The sequence below is a fragment of the Rhinoderma darwinii genome, chromosome 8 (genome assembly GCF_050947455.1).
Source record: "Rhinoderma darwinii isolate aRhiDar2 chromosome 8, aRhiDar2.hap1, whole genome shotgun sequence".
In the NCBI taxonomy this organism is placed as follows: Eukaryota; Metazoa; Chordata; class Amphibia; order Anura; family Rhinodermatidae; genus Rhinoderma; species Rhinoderma darwinii.
Window position 1 is genome coordinate 88467183 of NC_134694.1, and position 20383 is coordinate 88487565.

Below are 20383 nucleotides of genomic sequence, written 5' to 3' on the forward strand. Positions count from 1 at the left end.
GAGGACGCTACTAGGTAGCGAAACATGTCGGGGGGGCTCAGTTTGTTTTAATCTCCTGCCTTAGCTGAATTTACTTCCTCCTAGGCCACATGGTGTTTACTGGCTGCAAATGACTCGCTGCATGTCGGCCAGCACTCATTTCTATACTCTGCTGGTTTCTCCAGTGTATTACCTTCACTTCAGTTTTAGGCAGTGACAGTTTTAAATCGTTATATATGTGGTCTGTTTTTGCTACAAGTAGCTTAATAAAAATTTAACTTGTTCTTTGCTATCATTGGGTAGTCAGGAAAAAGGGTTTTTGTTTGCCTGCAGGCATTCCTCCTATTGTTCATATATATTATACCTGCTGACTACCTAGGGTCACAATTGTTTTCTGTCTAGTATAAAGGCACTGGACTCTGGAGCAGTGGAAACGTGTTCTGTGGAGTGATGAATCATGCTTCTCTATCTTGCATTCTGATAGACAATTCTGGGTGTGGCGAAAGTCAGGAGAACATTACCTGCCTGACTGCATTGTGCCAAATGTAAAGTTTAGTGGAGGAGGGATAATTCTATGTTTGGTTTTTTTCAGGGTTGGCCTAGGCCCCTTGGTTCCAATGAAAGGAAATCTCAATGATTCACTATACCAAGACATTTTGGACATTTGTATGTTTCCAACTTTGTTCAAACAGTTTGGGGAAGGACCATTTATTTTCCAGCATGACTGTGAGACAGACTGTGACATAAAGGCATAGTTGGGTGAGTTGGTTGTGCAAGAACTTGACTGTCCTGCACAAAGCCCAGACCTCAACCTCATCGAACACCTTTGAGATGAAGTAGAGCAGAGATTTCAATCAGACCCTCTCGTCCAACATCAGTGTCTAACCTCACAAATGCTCTTGTGGATGAATGGGTAAAATTTCCCACAGACACATTCCAAAATCTTGTAGAAAGCCCCCCGAGGAGTGGAAGCTGCAAAGGGGGGGGGGGGGGGACCAACTTCATAATAATACCTATGGATTTAGAATGGGATGTCAAAGAAGCTCCTGTAGGTGTAATGTGTAGGTGTCCCAATACTTTAGTTTATAAAGTGTATTACCTACTGCTTGAGGATTTTTGTACATTAGTATTTACCAGCCCTGGAGTTCCTTGGGACATGGTTAGTGTTTCCCCAAGAAGACAACAACAGCAGTACTTAATACTGCACTTACAAGAGTTAAATAAGCATGCGGTGGTTGTAGGAGTTTACCAGCAAGGCAACATTTTGTTCAGTGGTTCCACAATAGGTTATAAAAAGGTTGGGGTTTATTGTTGTAGACAGATCTAAGCTCCAATAATGTTTCTATGTAGTTTCAAGAGTGCAACCAAATCAAGTAAGGACCAATCTTCACCCATGCCGCACTATATTTTACAGATGAGATATTAAAATTGTGTATACTAACCATTAGATATTTATGTTAATTTGCAGGTAGTCTTTTAGTATCATAGGCCAGGTGACTGAAAGTGGCTGAAATGATCTTCATACGGTCACCTATAACTACTATGGAGGCCAATTTCTCCGCACATTATTCATAATTGGCCAACAATATAATATAATTTAGAGAAATCTAAAAGTGGAAAAAATCAGCTTCATTTGCATCTTTAATCTATTATGTGAATTTTAGCAACTGGCTTTAGAAAACATGGATAATATGCTGTACCCAGGAGATGAAGCCAGGCTTTGTTTTTAATGAATAATAATTTACTGCCTACACCGCTAACCATTTTGAAAACATCCAAGACTTCAACTGAAGGTCTGGCATGATAAATAGAATGAATCATTTACCTTAATGTATGAACAACAGCTATACACAAGTAGGCATTTGTAGTACAAAACAAACAGTGATGGGAGCGAGCTTCAAATGTCTCATAGAAGTGATGTAAATGAAGAAGAATTATCTATGAACGGTCCAAATGAGCCGGCACGTTCATCTTGATCGCGTGTATCTTTAAATCACTTATATTTACGAGCTTGTAGCTTTGTTGCTTTTTACCGACCTCTCCAAGTGAAAGCTACAGATGTATGCCATTCTTAATAACATCTTCAATGCTAATGCCAGAAGGTGCAATTTGATTACTGACCTGTTATCCAACTAGTTCTAGAAAACAATTCAAACTAAATTTCCTTAATATGCCTATTTTTCCTTCCTGCCAGAAGGGTTGCTAATGAATTTTCTGCTTGAATGCACAGACAGATTGAGAACTACGACTGTATTGGCCTGGGTAACGTGGCACTGGCAAACACAGCTTATTTGTACCAATGCACGTTTCCTCTTGAGTATGTTTCTCATCCAGAGGTAATTTTGCAATAAAATCAACCACAATTATTGCAAGCGCCTGGAAAGATCCCTTTAGGAATAAGAGTGGTAATTCAATACCAGGAAACTTTGTACTTGGCAGAATTAACCATGTAAAGTGTTATTTTCTATAGCGTTATCTAGTTTTTCCTTTTCTCCTTTGTCTATTGATCTTTATTGACAGGAGAGGGGAATTTATGCCTCTAAGTTATGCTCTCATTTATTCTTGAATAGTTAAGTAGACATTATAAAAAGATATAAAACATATTCACAAATTTGACACAATGGTATATTATTGCTGAATCATAATTTTGGCGCGGCTTGCATGACCTGCTAGACACTTTTGTCTTCCTTATGCCACTTTTGGTTTGGCTTATTTTGCGCCAAAATTTTGTGCCAGTTTTTTGGCGCACATTGGCTAATTTTAATCCACGCCCTCTTATTGGACACGTTGTAAACATGTTTTTTTTGGCGAATTTCATTGAGAAATTTGTCTAAAATGATTTGCACCCAAAAAAAGTTGCAACTTTAGCCAGAATTCTAGTGCAGCACCAATAGTAAATCTGCCCCATTATGTATATCTGATGGTAGATGATGCTTTTATGATTATAATTCATCCTTCGTTGTATTTCAGGAGTTCTACCTGACTTCTTTGCCAGCGTATTATTATGTCATTCTCTAACCAGTCACCTGTATGAAGAAAAAGTCTATCTGATGGACCTTGTAACATATAGCAGAGAAAGTATTTATATAGGTTAGTATTTCCCAACCTGGGCTAGGTAAAACTCTTGTAGAGATATAAATCTGTATGAGGGCCCACCATCTACCATGAGCCACTTATAATTCTGTTGTGTAAATTTGCGGCATCGGGCCCAGTTGCTACTGCAATCAGATCATCACCTATAGCTATGCCCCTAAACTCTGAGGACCCATGGAAACGGGGAAGTTATAGGGGTTCCTCAGGAAGGGAATTCTTTGTTCAGGGGAGCCCCATGGTAAAAATGTGGGGAATTACCGATATAAAATAAAGGGCAGTTTATGACACTTTGTGTAGAAAGAAACAGGCCATAAAAAAATCCTCCAAAAATCAACAGGTAAGTAAGCTTTGCAAAAAATTCATTTAGCAAAATTTTAATTCTGAAAGTTAAACCCCATTTTCGAGGCAACCCTAAAAACAGCTTGCGCTATGCATACTATTGTTAGGAAAGAAATGCTTCTGATAAATGGGATTAGTTTGATTTAACCACAGAATTCAGATTATTTTGTCAGCAAACAGTCCGTTTCTTTTTTCATGCATGTTTAATATTTAGGTAGTTTTTAATAACCATAAAAATGTTCAGAATTTTGTCAATGTATAGTACAGCTCTGCAATCTGTCATTTTGAGATTATGGCTTAGAATGAAAGCAAATGTGAACATAATTATTTAGCTTGTACTCAGCCAGGCCTACATGACCGGACAGTTTGGTAAAATCCTCATAATTCAGGTTGCATAAAGGGGTTAATCCTTTATTTAACAGCAAAGTTAACAGCTGCTGCAGAACCTCTCAGGATAAGGAACTTTATGTCATTTTGTATATCATAGTTAGCTTTCCAGAGGGGGTTCCTGATAACAACTAGTTTGTAGGCTGATAGCTCACTAAGGCCCTGTTCTCACGGAGTATTTTGACAAGCTTTTTGGAGCGGAAACCGCTCCGCAAAACTCATCAAAAACCGTCCAAAAATGCCTCCCATTGATTTCAATGAGAGGCGGTTTTTTCCCTTGAGCGGTAAAACCGCCTTGCGGGAGAAAGAAGTGACATGCCCTATCTTCGCGCATATACGCCTCTGACCTCCCATTGACATCAATGGCAGGCAGAGAGAGCGTATTTTGCAGTGTTTTTTGCCCATAGCACTCAATGACCGTGGGCAAAAAACGCAGCGAAAAACGCAGTGAAAATCGCGGCAAACGCCGTGCAGGAAGGACAAAATCTGCCTCAAAATTCCAAACAGAATTTTGAGGCAGAATTTTCCTCCTGCAAAAAAGTCAGTGTGAACACAGCCTAAAAGCTTGTCCCAAAACTTAAATTTAAGCAGACGCTTGTGTGAGGTTTAGATATTTATTTATGGGCAAAGTATACAGATTAGTTCACCCTTACTATTGCTTGAATCTGGTTGAGGACTCCAATATCTCATCAAACCAATTCAATACAATGTCACGACATGCTAGAAAAACGCTTTACAGGCTGCAATCCACAACACAACCACTGGGTGCGACACTTAGACATATATAGCATAGACATCTTGTGTCTGAGTATGACGAAATTCAGGTTTTTTTTAAGCTGGTCATCTTGTGCCACATATCTCAGAATATGCTGAAATAAAGGAAAGGCAAGGCAGAAAACATATGTAATAGCCTCGTTTTTAGTTAAGTGCTGTAGTTTACAATGGATGAACATAGTGCACAACACTCAACACCCGGATCAGCAGTTTGGAGGAGTTGTCCAGTTATCAATAACAACTTCTATCTCCCATTTTAATGACATCTAATGGATAAACGGTTTTCTTTAATTGTAGTCAGAAATGAAATTTTCCCGGTCTATCTAATAATCTTTTCCATAGAGTGAAGTACATAATATTAGTTTAGCTAGAGGAAATACATTTTATTATCAGGCCAATAACTGAAAATAAATAAAAAATAACAACCCCTTTTTCAAGACAAGAAATATCCTCAGAGCAGTTGTCATTTATGTTTCAATGGTCCTGAGTAGGGACATTACTTACAGGGGATAAAAATGATGACATCAGTAAGCTGTGTAGTTTCTGCGGTCATGTGACATGATGTCATTATCAGGATGGTACATCGTCACATCAGGATGGTAAATACTGTAGCTGCAGGGACCGATGTAGGTCTATGGTGGCGGTCCAGAGCAGGATTTCCTTATTAATCTGGGCTTGTTATTTGGTCCAGCACATTATAAAATCATACCAGGAGAACCTACTGCATTATTGTCACTTAGAGAGTATTTGCAGAATTAATCAATATAGAAACAAGAAATTCACATATAGATGCGTAGAATAGAACAAATGCATAAACACTTCTTATAAGTGCGAAATTAGCAATGAACACCGGCAAACAGTCCTTAATGCGCTATTCTGTGTAGGGCAAATAAGACAAATAAAAGAAGGGAGTAATTGGACGCTTCTATTTAGTGTAAAATGTCTACCTAAATGCCGACTGGAACATTTTAACAGTAATGACATCTATGCCTTCTCCCCATTTGAAACAGCTGTCAGTGGCACTTATATTCAACGCAACATATTAGCGTGCGGCTGTTTGCCAAAGCCATTTGCATTTAGAGAATTACACTTTACACATGCTAATATTGAAAATGACTAAACAAATAGCATGTGATGAGCTACCTAACCTGTAATCTATGCATTTATTTCTATTATCTACAGAGACCAATATAATACACAATGTGATATTTCACCTCTGTATATAAATAAGTATACAGTCTGCAGGTTTGCGGTTTCGTGGTATGAATGTTCCTGCAGCTGCGATAATGTTAATATTGACTTAGCACTGCTAACCATAAGCTGGTAATGATGTGATGATTAAACAGCTGCTTAACCATGGCTTGTTACGAAATATATATCATTACTCTATGCTTTATATACACACAGGTTTTTATTGCATGTTCAGTATTAAGGCAACCGGTACCTATCTGCAAATTATCTCGACCACCATGGGATGTTGACATATATATAGTAAGTAAACAGGCTTATTTCAGAAAGGAGGCATATAAATTATAGAGGTAGTATTGTCAATACATTGATTGCTTGAACAGAGGTTACTTTAGTCTACAAGAGTATGATGGAGGCTTAATTCTTCTACATATAAAGAGGACCTGTCAAAAGATTATTTCAGCTCAACTGGTTTACTGACCTAAATAGCGCTGTCTCCCTGATTAAAGAACTTTTTTTTTCTTTTTTCCTGGACACCCCCCCACCCCCCGTTTCAGAGATATGGCCCACTATTGTGTTGGCTCCATATATGCTAATTTGCTGTTAGCCAACAGGGTGTGAGCTACCCTCAAGCTACCTCACACTGAATGATCAGAATCAGAGGCAGGGCAGCTAGCGCTACTCATTGGCTAACTACAGCAAATTAGCATATAGGGAGCCAACAGAACAGTGGGTCATATATCTGGTACGGGAAGGGGGGTACAGGAAAAAACAAAGTGCTGGAATCAGGGAGACAGCGTTATTCAGGTCAAGTAATATAACAGTAATGTGAAATATGAATGTTAACACATTTCAGGTTAACAGCACCATACTCATAGGACTATATCTAAGGACCTATTGACCTGAAATGGGTGTTGTCACATTTAGAAGTTTTGCAGAATTGGGGGCAAGGGCATTTTGGCTGGATTCACACATTCAGTTTTGAGCCAAACACAGAGGTGGATACAACAGAGAGAAGTATAAGTCTTTCCTCTATACTTTTCCTTAATTTTATATCCATTCCTGCCTTTGGCTCAAAAAACGGTGTCAAAAACTGCACACTGTGGACATGCCCTTAAGTCTTACAATTTCTGTGAGATCTACAGTAACTTTAACAGTTCATATTTTGGCTTTAATCACCGAAGAGGTTTAGGGGTGACCACAGCTCTAGACAGGTGAGTTGGCTTCACCAATCTGAAAAATACATCATCACATTTAAAGTATAATTAAAAACCCCACAAGTAGACGTGAATATCTTAGGTCAGATGTATTATTCATGGCAACCAATCATATGTTTTATACATTGTTCAAACTAGAATGGAAAAAAATAGCTACATTTTGAGTGATTGCAACAGGAAGCTCAATATTTTTTATTTTAATTATATTTTCCTTGTGTTCCACATTGACAACATTTTTTATTCACTTGGGTTCCAAGGTTTTGAGAAATGTAAAATAATTACTTACTTTATTGGGGTAGTTCTCAGCTTTGTTTTTTCACTTGCCTGTTAAAAATAGAAAAACAAAACTGTGGTTATTCATTTATATCATAAGACATGGACCAAAAAGCAGTGCTGGCATGCGCTGCACATCAGTTCACATTCACCAACTTGGAAATACGTCACGCTATCCAACCCAGTCTAGGTGTTGGTAAATAAGGCATTAACAGGTTATGTATTGTATAACTAAAACATGACCCGCTGGGCTGATGATTGTAAAACATGGGGAGATTTATCAATATTCTTACAAGATGTGCTAAAACAGCACACGCTGTACCAAATTTACCAAAATGGTGCTCCTAATGTAATACATTTTGTGTAACTCACTAGGCATGTTAGACACTTTTTTCTTCCTCATTGGCTGGTGTATTTTACACCAATACATTTCCTTCATTATGTTTTTGTCTAAAATAACTAAAATCAGGCAACCTTGGAAATAGTTTTGATTAAAACAAAATCCTACCGTTTTATGTATACAGCTCCTATTCAGACTTATGTGTCTACATGGTTACAGACTACAAACAAACCCTGCATGTAGTCTGATCCTGCTGTCATGAGTTACTTTACTCACTGTGCTTCCTGTTCTTGCTGGCAACAGTAGAATCGGGGGCAAATGGAAGTAAGGCTAAATTCACGCCACATTTGGTGTCTACATTTGAAAATGTTTTAGTGACTGTACCCTCAGATGTACCTTTCATAAACTGTCATAAAAAAATGTATACTGCTAGGTATACAAGTATTGGTCTTTGCTAAGAGTTGTTTTTCGATACAATTCTAAGGTATCCCGGCCAAACGTATGCCAGAAGGACACCTTTTTGGCATATCTTTGGCCATTAAAATCTATTGGCATGTTAGATTACATATTTGGATGTTTTGGCCGACAGCGCACCACTGACGTAGTGTGAATGGAGCCGCACATGGAGTAACACATGACAGCAGTAGCAGAGTAAACAGGGTTTGTTTGTAGTGTATAGTCATGCTCAAAATGGTAAGATATTTTTTTAGCAAGACTTCATTTTTTATGTTAGGGGCATTTGAGCAATAAAAACGGTTGCAATAGTATATTCTGTGGATGGGTTCATAAGAAATATCAGGGAATTCCAACTCACATCCCTCCTAGTACTATATAAACTCCATGTAGATGTTCCATGCAGGGTTGAAAAAAAAGACACGTCATCAAGAACAACCTGATATTTTTAAGCTGTGGTATTCTAGAGGTTAGATATTAAAGGTCATTCCTATAACACAAAGTTATGGCATAAAGTATAACTAGAATATGCAATCACTTTGTGATTGGTGCCAGTCTTTCCCTCTTGGCCACTTGCTGTGAAGGGAACTGCAACAGTGCTCCATTCAAATGAATGGGTCCGTGCTCCAGTTCCCTGCACAGCTGGTGACCGGGAGCTCCACTGTGCAGGGAAAAACAGTGAAGGGGACACAGCATTAAACCAGCACTGCGGCTCCTTTATTCTCAGAATCACTGGGTGTCCCGGCTGTAGGTGGCACATCCTAGCGATATGCCATCACATTATGTAATGGGAATGACCCTTTAAGTTACTAAACTGCCCATATACTGCCCAAACTTTTCCCCCATCACTGTGTGTAACCTTGATCCACAACTAATAGCCAGACCCCACAAGCATGACTTTTGAAGATATAGGTTGGAGGGATGCAAAATTAGGGGAAGGGGCACTTGGAAAAACTGGAATGCACATTATGGCCCCCTTATTAGTTCAACAACCTAGTAAAACACTGCATTGTAGAAAATATATCAATTTGTAAATATCACCTTCCCCTAGTTTTCTGAAGGACACACTAGTTTTTAAATCACATGGAATTTAGATAATCTAGACAGCTATATATTATAATATTATGTTAATAGTATCATGCAAATAAGCAACCTATGATCAATCTTTTTAAATTCAGCTTTTTTAAAAAAAAAAATTCCAAATGATTCCCTATTACAAAATTATTTTCTTTTACTAGCATCCAAAACACTATTTTTTACGCTCTTATTATTTAAATTCATATATACGGATAAGTCTACAATTACTTTTTATTACGCTCCAAAATGGTGAAAAGGAAAAAACATCAATATAAATGCCTTTACTCTTACAGTATATTGGCACTTCAATGCAAAGTAATTTTCTTGTAAAGTACTTAAAAGCAGAAACTGACAGTGTTAAAACACTAAAACACTCAACTACATAAACTGCTTTGTGGATGCGGCTGGTGGTCTGCCCAGCTCCCATAGAGACGTGTTATAAAATTACCATTGCTATTAGCATACTGATTCCTTCCTTATGACAAGTGATCCCAGGCCACAATAAATGAGCTGCAGAGGTTAATGCTTAAAAATGCAGCCCTGCTCTTTCAAGACAAGAAAATCTGCCAAAGAAAACCCACTTTGCTATTATCTTGGCACATACTGCAATATAGACAGACAGAATTAAAAGAGACCATAGACATGACAGTATGATCAGATGATCAGATCTGGTGGGAGATAAAATTCATGTATCTATAGTGTCAAAACAAGTCAACTCTGATCCATAGGAATCTGTTCTATTAGTTAAAACATCTATTGGATTAAGTTAAAATATGTTCTATGTTATTAATATTTCTTATGGATTTAACAACAATCAGCAGAAGGAGACAGATTTTTCCTACTAGGACCAGCAAGATTATCTCAACAAGACAAAAAATGCAAAGTGAAAAAATACATCTGATTACTTGCCAAATCTTTGTTTCTATGGCTACGAGGCTACCTTAAAGAGGTTGTCCCATATGCACTCCTTCTTGAAGCTGCTGATTGTCGCAGATCTAGGTTTTCTAACCCAATGATCATCTGTTAGTGCCAGAAGAGGCTCCGTGGGGCCATTATTTTCCCCTGCAGTATACGCAGCATTACATGGTGCCAATTCAAATGAATGGATCACCAGCTAATACATGGTGGTGTCAAGTATGGCAGAGAGGAGACACTCTTTGCATCACCTCTCGGGGTCCTGAGTGGCAGATTTTACTCTATGACATCCATATGCCCTAATAGAGCATATGGAAAAGGTTTGTTCAGATTGGACAGTCCTTATAAAGTAAACGTTCAGCCAATTTAAGTTTAATATTATGAGCAATTCCATAAGACAATGTTATAATCAGAATACATGAACAGAGCACAGGCTGCCATAAAAAGTCCGTACTCTGCTGATGAGATAAATACTAATCTACAGGTAATTTAATGTCTCAGTTGCCTTAAAGAGTAATTATTGGTAATCAAACTGATGCCATTCCTTATCATACTAAAAGTAGCTCTTTTCCTCCATACCATACAATTTATGGACATCACATATTTTCACACATTAGATTTGATTATATAATTACATAATGTACTTCAGATCATCTATTACTTTTGGGAACTCAATGGTTGAATTAAACTTGCCTTAAATAGAGCAGTGTTACTATTTTTCCCTTGTCAAAAGCTATAAACTACAATGAATCACTGCTGTAAATAAAGACACAAAACGGATGATGAGAACCTAAATACATAGTAACCATAAAACAAATTCCAAAAATGTATGTGGCTTCTCCCCTCCTCCTCCCTTCTTCTTCGCTGCCGGCTCTAACCTAGGTTCCCTAGTGGGTAATCACTATCTGGATATGAATGAGCTGGCGTCTTAATCTGCTCTTCCTAATCACATTTTTTGCAGTTCTAGGGCTGATAAAAAAAAAATCCTTCCAGTACTCTCTCCCAAAAATCTGGTATTTGCTGATTGAACGCGCAGTTTATTAACAAGGTCAGCTTTTCTAAGGTTAATGTGGCACGAGGTAGGAACAGCAAGTGTATATGGCTACCACTCCACTTTGAAGACTATTAATATTTACTACGGGTAAGAAAGGCCAAGTTATGACCAAATGTGCAGATCAATTTTATCTTGTGAAACTGATGAAAAAACAAACACCAAATCATCCAAATGAGTAAATTCCATGGCCTCTCAGTTTGCTTTAGACATAGAGACTAGGTCGAGTTTATTGCTGAACCCATTGATCTGTGTACAGTCCATTTATCATTCATGAAAAGAGCCAGTGATCTTCACAGTATATTAAAAGAAACAACTGAGATCATCTGTCAACGGGCCTCTTATTTCTGTTTCCCTCTCCACAGGGACCGCATCTCCTTCGATTCTTCTTGAATTAAAATGTTGCTAAGCAACACAGCTGGGGGCACCGATGGTGGAATAGCTTCAGTCTATCAAACTGTTTAAGCAGCTGGAGTTTTCAGTGGTGATTTTTTTTTCCACCGAACAATCATGAATAATTGTAGAACACAAGCCATACTCCAATACCCCAGAATATCACATATGTTTAATGTAAAGTGGGATGAAAACCTTTTCTAATGCAAATGTGAGGTGAAATTCTCTATTATCATTGCTGGACTCTCTCCAATGGCTTATTTGGAGCTGTCATTTTCGAGAAATTAGTGAACGCAATAAAGCATCATGAGATGTACTTGTATGGAGCAATCTAGCAGAATAATCCAAAAGCTGTCATTAAAATTATTTTGTCTACACCTAAATAGTAATCCCTAGGGTTGTTGTTAAAAAAAATAATGAAATAACAATAAATAAATATATATATATATATATATATATATATATATATATATATATATATATATATATATATGCAAAGATATGCCAAGTCACCGGCTACATAGTACATTACTGAATTATATTTTCATATAGTAGGAAAAATGTAACAAGTAAAAAAATACAATCTGGGATTTGATGTATAATATATATATATATATATATATATATATATATATATATATATATATATATATATATATATATATATATATATATATATATATATATATATATATATAAAAACAATTATGTATATATATATATATATATTTACATATAAAATAACCCCAAAAAATGAAGAGGCAGCACTCAAAGGAAATTGGTGAAAAAAAGTGGTGTGTTTATTCACCCCAGGCAGGCAGCGTTTCGATCCGTTTCTATGGGATCTTTGTCTACCCTGGACCAGGTATCACATCTTCCAGCCCTCTATTTAAAGAGGCTCTGTCACCACATTATAAGTGCCCTGTCTCCTATATAAGGAGATCGGCGCTATAATGTAGGTGAAAGTAATGCTTTTTATTTCTAAAAACAATCTATTTCAAACCACTTTATGAGCGATTTTTAGCTTTATGCTAATGAGTTTCTTAATGCCCAAGTGGGCGTGTTTTACTTTAGACCAAGTGGGCGTTGTACAGAGGAGTGTATGACGCTGACCAATCAGCGTCATGCACTTCTCTCCATTCATTTACACTGCACTAGCGATATTTTTATATCGTTATGTACAGCTACATACACAAACACTAACACTGCAGTGTCCTGATAATGAATATACATCACTACCAGCCTGGACGTGATGTTTATTCAGAATCCTGACACTTTTGAATCTTTTCTGTGAGATTCCAGCAAGGCAAGTGTAATCTCGTGAGATTACGATGTAACCTGTCATTTCAAATGAGATTACGCTTGCCTTGCTGGAATCTCACAGAGACGCTACAGACATGTCAGGATTCTGAATAAACATGACGTCCAGGCTGGAGGTAATGTATATTCATTATCAGGACACTGCAGTAACTATAACTATATCGCTAGTGCAGTGTAAATGAATGGAGAGAAGTGCATGACGCTGATTGGTCACTGATTGGTCAGCGTCATACACTCCTCTGTACAATGCCCACTTGGTCTAAAGTAAAACACGCCCACTTGGGCAGTAAGAAACTCATTAGCATAAAGCTAAAAATCGCTCATAAAGTGGTAAAAATAGATAGTTTTTCAAAATAAAAAGCATTACTGTCACCTACATTACAGCGCCGATCTCCTTATATAAGAGATAGGGCACTTATAATGTGGTGACAGAGCCTCTTTAACATTTTAGTTAGTCATTTACCTCATGGCAGGTTCTCTATAATTGTCCAATATAAAAGTAAATGTCTCAAAATATTTGAACATCTTAGAGCACTATTTTGTACATACTGTTACTGTAACTATTCTTACAGCTTTAAATATAAATATAAATATATATATATATATATATATATATATATATATATACACACACATACAGTACATACATACAGTACATACATATATATACATACTTACATACATACATGTGCATTTAACCTTTATTTTTTTATTTTAACTCATGTCTTAACAACATTTTTAATAATATAGAGGATTTTAATAATATTTAAGATATGCTTAATTTAAAAAAATTAGATCTTCATTGTCTTGCAGTTAGTATACCTTACCTCGACTGTAAGTATAAGGTATACATTTTAATGCACTTGGATATATGATCAGTGTTGTGCAGATTTATAGTATGGATCAATATAGGAAAGGGGTCTTTACAGTTAGGCCACGTTCACACGTGGCAGAATTATTCCGCTGCAAATGTTGGTGCAGATTTGGGGCAATTACGCAACGAATCTGCACCAACATTTGCATATTTGACAGGTAATTCAGACGTTGCAGATATCACAGTGGACTTGCCACAGATTTCAGTTTTTGCATTGCAAAGGCTAAAATCCGCAGTGAAATTCCGCTGCTTCTCCGCAATTTAATATGCTTGCCGCGGAATGAAAATTCTGCACCGCAGCCTAATTTCCGCACAGTTATTTTCAGCAACGTCTGAACTAAGATCCTAAAAATTTATAGAAACAAATGTCAAAAACATCTGCTGCAGAACTCTACTGTGGACGGTCCGCAGCGGAATTCAACAGTAATTCCGCCACATCTGAACCTTAGAGCTATGGAATGCTTTACCCCAAGAGGTAGTAATGGCAGATACTATGTTAGTATTTAAAAAAGAGCTATATGTTAATCTAATGACAATGGCATTGAGGGTTATAAATAATTTAAGAATGAATGACATATTTAATCAGGAAAACGTTGAACATGAGAGACGTGTTTCTTTTGTCAACCTAAATAACTATGTAACTATGGTGTCCTCAGCCTTCCATGGTCCTATGCTTTATCCTCTACACACTAAGATTTTTTTTAATGTGGGAATTTGCAAGAAATTGTGGCATGTTTCATCATATATTACGGAAATATTCTCTCCATGCATGGACCCTTACCTTAGGATTAACATAATAACAACTATGACTAGATCATGCAAATTCATAATTGTGCATTATATAAGCATTATATAAGTCTAAATGTATGCTCTCCCTAGTCCAATCAGTATTAAACTCTGTGCCATATTCTGATGATAATTGACTATGTGGCGGATATCCTATAATGACACAATTTAAGAGACAGTAGACTAATAAAACTAGACTAATAAAAAAACAACAAAATAAACATGTCTATATGTAATGTACATTCCCATGGGATTAGGGAATTAACTAAATATTTACCTGTTTGCACTGGATACATAAATTAATAATATGCTTTATGTAAATCTCTTTTCTCCTGTAATTTAGACAACCAAAATTGAAAGCCTATTTTTCACATTTTATAGATAATAGTTTTAAAAATTAGATAAATAAATATTTATATATGTATACTTTTTATTAAAAGCACCTAAGTATTTGTGTGTGAGCCTTTCAGGATAGAAAAACAAAAAAAAAAAAACAGGGCCAGCAGCCCTTTCCCCATCCCTGGGCTTTGCCACAAGGTTTAGAATTGAGGCTTTGGCTATCGTATGTTATTTTTCCTTCCTGAACTAACTGAAGGTGCACTAGATGAGAAATGAAACTGAGCAGCCTGTCCAGTTTGATATATTTAACTCCTTAAGGAGGATCTGTCACCTCTCTTGGCGTGTCTGTTTTAGTAAACACTTGTATTCCCCATGATATAATTCTGGAACATGTTTTCTTAGAACTATGCCTTGTGCCATTCCTCCGTTATTCCTTCTTGAAATCTAAGTATAAATTGACAATTGGGTGTTACCACTCTGTAAGCACTGATTGGACAGTTTGTGTATGGACACACCCCCAACTGGTAACACTAAATTGTCAATATATTCATAAATTTCTAGTAGAAATAACAGAGGAACGGCACAACATTGAGTTCTAATAAAAGATGCTCCAGAATTGTTCATTCATGGGGAATATAATTATTTACTAAAACAGACATATCAGGAGAGGTGACAGGTCCTCTTTAAGGGCCAAGCCCTATTTGGTCTGAAAGACCAGAAGAAATCTCATGTTTTTTCCTCTAACAGTCAGATGGTTCTAACTTTTTTTATTTTTACGTTGATGCAGATGTGTGAATCCTTTTTTTTGGGGTGAGTTGTGATCTCTATGTGGACCAACTTGGGGTATATATAATATTTTAGCATTTCATTGGTATGAATTCAAATGTTGGAGGGGAAAAAATAGCAATATGCACAGGCATATGGTATGTTCTAAAATGCCATTATAAAGGACAACCCTGATGCCAGTTGAACTGGACAATAAGCCTGAACTGAATTATATGTCTTGATGCCTTGTCCATGTGACATAACATGGCTGCATCCAAAATGGAAACTTTAAATCTCACACTACTCATTTTGTTAATACGGAACAGAGTAAAAATGTCACCTTATAAAGTTCACCTTTAGCTTTAAACCAAACTTTATTGCCATAGATCATTGCTCCCTACAAGTTTAGCATTTATAAAATACATACTGAAAAATGATATTGAGTTCAAATACAGACCCACAAGTTAAATACAAGATCATGGGGAGGGCAAAACAGTCAGTTAATCCAGACTTGATGGACACTTAGGCCCTGTGTACTTTGCAGGCGGAAAAATCTTCAGGAATTTTGAGGCAGATTTTGACCTGATGGCAGAACACTTGCCGTGTCCTTTGCCACTTTTTTTTCGCTGCATTTTTTTTACCACGGCCGTTGATCACCCCAGGCAAAATACGCTTTCTCTGCCTTCCATTGATGTCAATAGGAGGTCAGGGACGGAAATGCCTGAAGAAAGTACATGACGCTTCTTTTTCCAGCGAGCATTTTTTTGCACATGCAGGAAAAAACACCTCCGCCTCCGATTGAAATCAATGGGGGGGGGGGGGGGCGTATCCGCACGTTTTTTGGCGTGGTTTCCAACTCAAATACCACGCCGAAAAACTCTGTGTGAACTAAGCCTAAGGTTGGAAACTCTTTTCATTAAGCAGAAGAAATCACCCTCTATTAGTGGTGTTTTCCAGAGGACCTCTGTAAATCTATGTATGGCCTTAAAGGAGCACAATTATAAATATTACATGGAAGAGCCCTATTAGCGCATGGAAGTGGCCTATTAAATATTACATGGGAGGCCCCAGTGAGAACATTTTATTAATGCCCTAAGGCAGACACCTCTTATTCTTTTCCTAAAAGGTTAACTTTATCTTTAAGCTGGAACGCTTTGTGGTTCAGTGCAATCTAATCCATTGGTATGTTCAATAATATTGTCATAAAATTGTAAAATCTGTACAGTGCACCACTTAATAATCCAGGAAATCCCAGAAGAAATGTTAAACAGATGCTTGCTTGCTTGCTTGCTATAATGAACATGCCCTATAAATATCCTTTGTGATGGTCAGCATGATTCTGAGAGAAAAAAAATCATTGAAACATTGCAGGCTGCTGATAACTCAAAACTTAAAAGACAGTTATTAAATAAAAAATGTCAATACTCGTGTCTTTGCAAAAACATTTGAGACTGATTATGCTGTTTATATTGAAAGAATAGTATGAAGTCCATATCTTTAGATCTTTTATTGAGCTGTGAGCCTGGCATCAATAGCTGCTGCTCAACTGTAAATGAAAATTGATTCCAGATCTAACCCTTTACTTACAGCGCTCCCCTAATCCAAAATAACCCCATTAAACAGCAAAGGAAAGCATATCTAATGGAATGCTTCGCACAGCCATAAATATCTCCAATGTGACGGAGACACAAGCAATGTATCATGCCTAAAACCTTTTTTTTACAATAAACAGGTTGGAACCAATTGATAATGGCAAGCAGGAAATGTTAGCTTGTCCTGAAGAACAAGTTATCAGAAGGAAGAAGGGATAAGTACATCAAGTGGTATGGCTCTAAACCAGGGGTCTCAAACTTGGCCGGATAAATGGAAAAATGTGAAGTTGACGGGCCGCATTACTTTCAAATTTGATACAATACAAAATTATTGTTAATGAATTAGTTATTTGAACTACTATAACACTACACTACATTACTATAATAAAACTACATTACTATAACAATACAACATTACTATAATAAAACGACATTACTATAACATTACTACATTACTATAATACTCCACGTGCTTATTTAAATAGTTTTTTTTTCCAGTTTACAACTGTTTTCCAGTTTAAGTATCGCTACATGTTTGGCAGACACAAGAATGTCAAGATTGGGCAGCCCCTTCTTAGATAGTGTCACAATGGCCTCTGTAGATATTGCCATAGTGTCCTTGTAGGTACTGCCACAGTGCCCTCTGTAGATACTGCCACAGTGCCTTCTGTAGTTATTGCCACAGTGCCCTCTGTAGATACTTCCACAGTGCCCTTTGTAGATACTGCCCCCCTGTAGATAATGGCACAGTGCCCTCTGTAGATAATGCCATAGTGCCCTCTCTAAATACTGCCACGGTGCCCTCTGTAGATACTGCCACACTGCCCTCTGAAGATAATGCCACACTGCCCGCAGTAGACAATGCCATACTGCCCACTGTAGAAAGTGCCACCCCACCCTTAGATAGCGCTCCCCCCTCCTCAGTAGATGTCTCCATCAGGACTCCCTGTAGGAGCGGAATCCCCAGCCAGAGTATAGGCCGGGGATTCCGCTCCAGGAGTAGCCACTGACGTCACTGTCCATATGCTTAAAGTAGCGCTGTGCCCGGAGAGACCTCTTCAAGCAGAGGAGCTCCCTCTGCTCCTCCACTCTGAACTAATGCTGAAGCAGGGAACTGATGATTCCTTGCTTTAGCATTGGGTTAAACTGTATCTGCATCCTGAGGACGCAGCTACAGTTGACAGCGGGATGTTTAGCAGAACACAGCCCAGAATCCGGGACTGTCCCACTGAATTTGGGATGGTTAGGAGGTATGGCCTCCCCGGGGGGAATATAGCACTATCTACAGAGGTGTGTGTGTGTGGGGAAATATCTACAGGGAGGGGTTGCACTATCTACAGGGGGCTGTGTGGCTATTGCTCACATACCACCAACAGACTTTTCTCCTTCATGGCGTATTCCTCATTCGGCCTGCTCTCTACTCTCCCGATGGGGCTAAGGTGCCCCATGGGCCACTGATGACAGCCTCAGGGGCCGCATGTGGCCCGCAGGCTATCTGTTTGAGACCCCTGCTCTTAACCCATAGCCAACAACTATATTTTTATTATTTGTATAATTTAAATATTTGCATGTACATTAAGAATAAAATATGTTATCTATTATTTAAGGTAAATGTTCTTTTGGAGAGGCAGGTAAACCTGAGGGCCACTATTTGCCATGAAAAGTAATTGATGTAGGTGGCATAATGTGATACTGTGCATCTCTGTGAATGGACAATAGGGCTGATGTGAGACAAAGCTGGAACTAGCAGCTAATAATCAGAGTCTGAATGTAATTTAAGAATGTTTTTATTCCCCAATATCAAGCAGAGATTTTGATAATGATGAGTGATTGAAATAGAAAGTATATTAGAAAGTTGTATTAGTTATATATTGATTCAGCTTTTTATGCATAACATTAAAAACCTTTATTAATTAGGTTCTATCAATGTACTTGTTACAGGATGAATGATTAAAGGGGTTGTCTCATGAACACAACCTTGCCTTTGTACTCTATTAGGGCATATGAACGTCATGTAGGAGGGTCCTCCACTCGGGACACCCCTCTTTGAGCCAGAACTGTAAGAGTGGCTCCCACTCTGGCGGATTGAGGTCATACATTCACCTAAATGGCTGCCATGTAATAGAACAGACAAGGCTACCTCCGGCAAATGTAGCCGTTTGTCAAAGTTCCATTTAACGGAGGTGTTTTTATTAATAAAATGTAAAAATAAAACGTACTGATAACATGTAAATGTATGTGTAAAATTGTTAAAAATATATAGTAAACAAATTCTTATAACATTTTACAAGCGCCATATACAAAACTGGATTGTATTGTAAAGTTCTTCTGTGATTTTTTCATGTTTTATTTTCCATCTCAGAAATCTTTACATTGTTTTGACCTCAGCGGTATGAAATTTCCAGCCACATCTTACAGTAAATTAGTGCCCATATTTAAGACCCCCCTCCAAAAAAAACATAAAACAAGAACAAATAAAAAAAACTAGCATTTTTTCGTATTTTTTGTCTCATGTTACTTTGTTGTAAGGCAAATATTGTCATTGCCAAGTCTAAGTAAGTTAATCAAACTAAACATTACGCATTTCAATACTATTTCCTAGGGATTTGTGGCCTTGGAAATTGTATTATTTAATGAGTCAGATGATATACTAAAAACTATTAAAGGCATTACAACTAATTACCCGCTGAGTGTCTTATGGATTTGGGGTCTTTAAGGTCAGACATTGCAGTTTACTTGATTTGTAGCCAATGAATTCCAATTAGTGTAACTATCGAAGGTATACTTATTTAACAATACCTGTTCACTGTCTTCCTCGTCACTGCTGAGCTTTAGATCATCTTCAAGCATTCTATATAACAAAAGAAGAATTAAAAGAAATATTAATAAAATATCCACAGTGAAGATGTTTTAAAATACTTTGCTAACTTGAACTTAAGGGGAATGTATCGTCAGAAAATGACCTTTTGTCTAAATTATGTTTTTATGTTATACATATTTTTTTTTAAATTGGTGCTGTTTACGTTTTTATTCTCCATGACCGTTTATTTAAAAAACAAAAGTGAATTATTGGAAAAGAAAGCAGTTTACACACTGGCCACTTAGCCTTCACAATAGGTTGACACATCCTGTTCTGTAAAGGTGACTTTTCAGCTTGTGCTATGTACACTGGTGCAGGGTCAGCAGTCATATCATTAACCTAAGAGGACGGGATTACAATGAGATGTA

General features: G+C 37.3%; 1 protein-coding gene across 1 annotated transcript in view; it reads right to left on the reverse strand.

Annotated features, from left to right (window-relative positions):
* Positions 1-20383, reverse strand: part of AFF2 (ALF transcription elongation factor 2) — a 413486-nt gene that overhangs the window by 82382 nt on the left and 310721 nt on the right. Inside the window, exons 8-9 of the mRNA XM_075835883.1 lie at positions 19955-20006; positions 7264-7301 (exon numbers count right to left, since the gene is read on the reverse strand). Of these exons, the coding sequence (XP_075691998.1) occupies positions 7264-7301; positions 19955-20006 (90 nt within the window). The remainder of the gene's footprint in view (positions 1-7263; positions 7302-19954; positions 20007-20383) is intronic.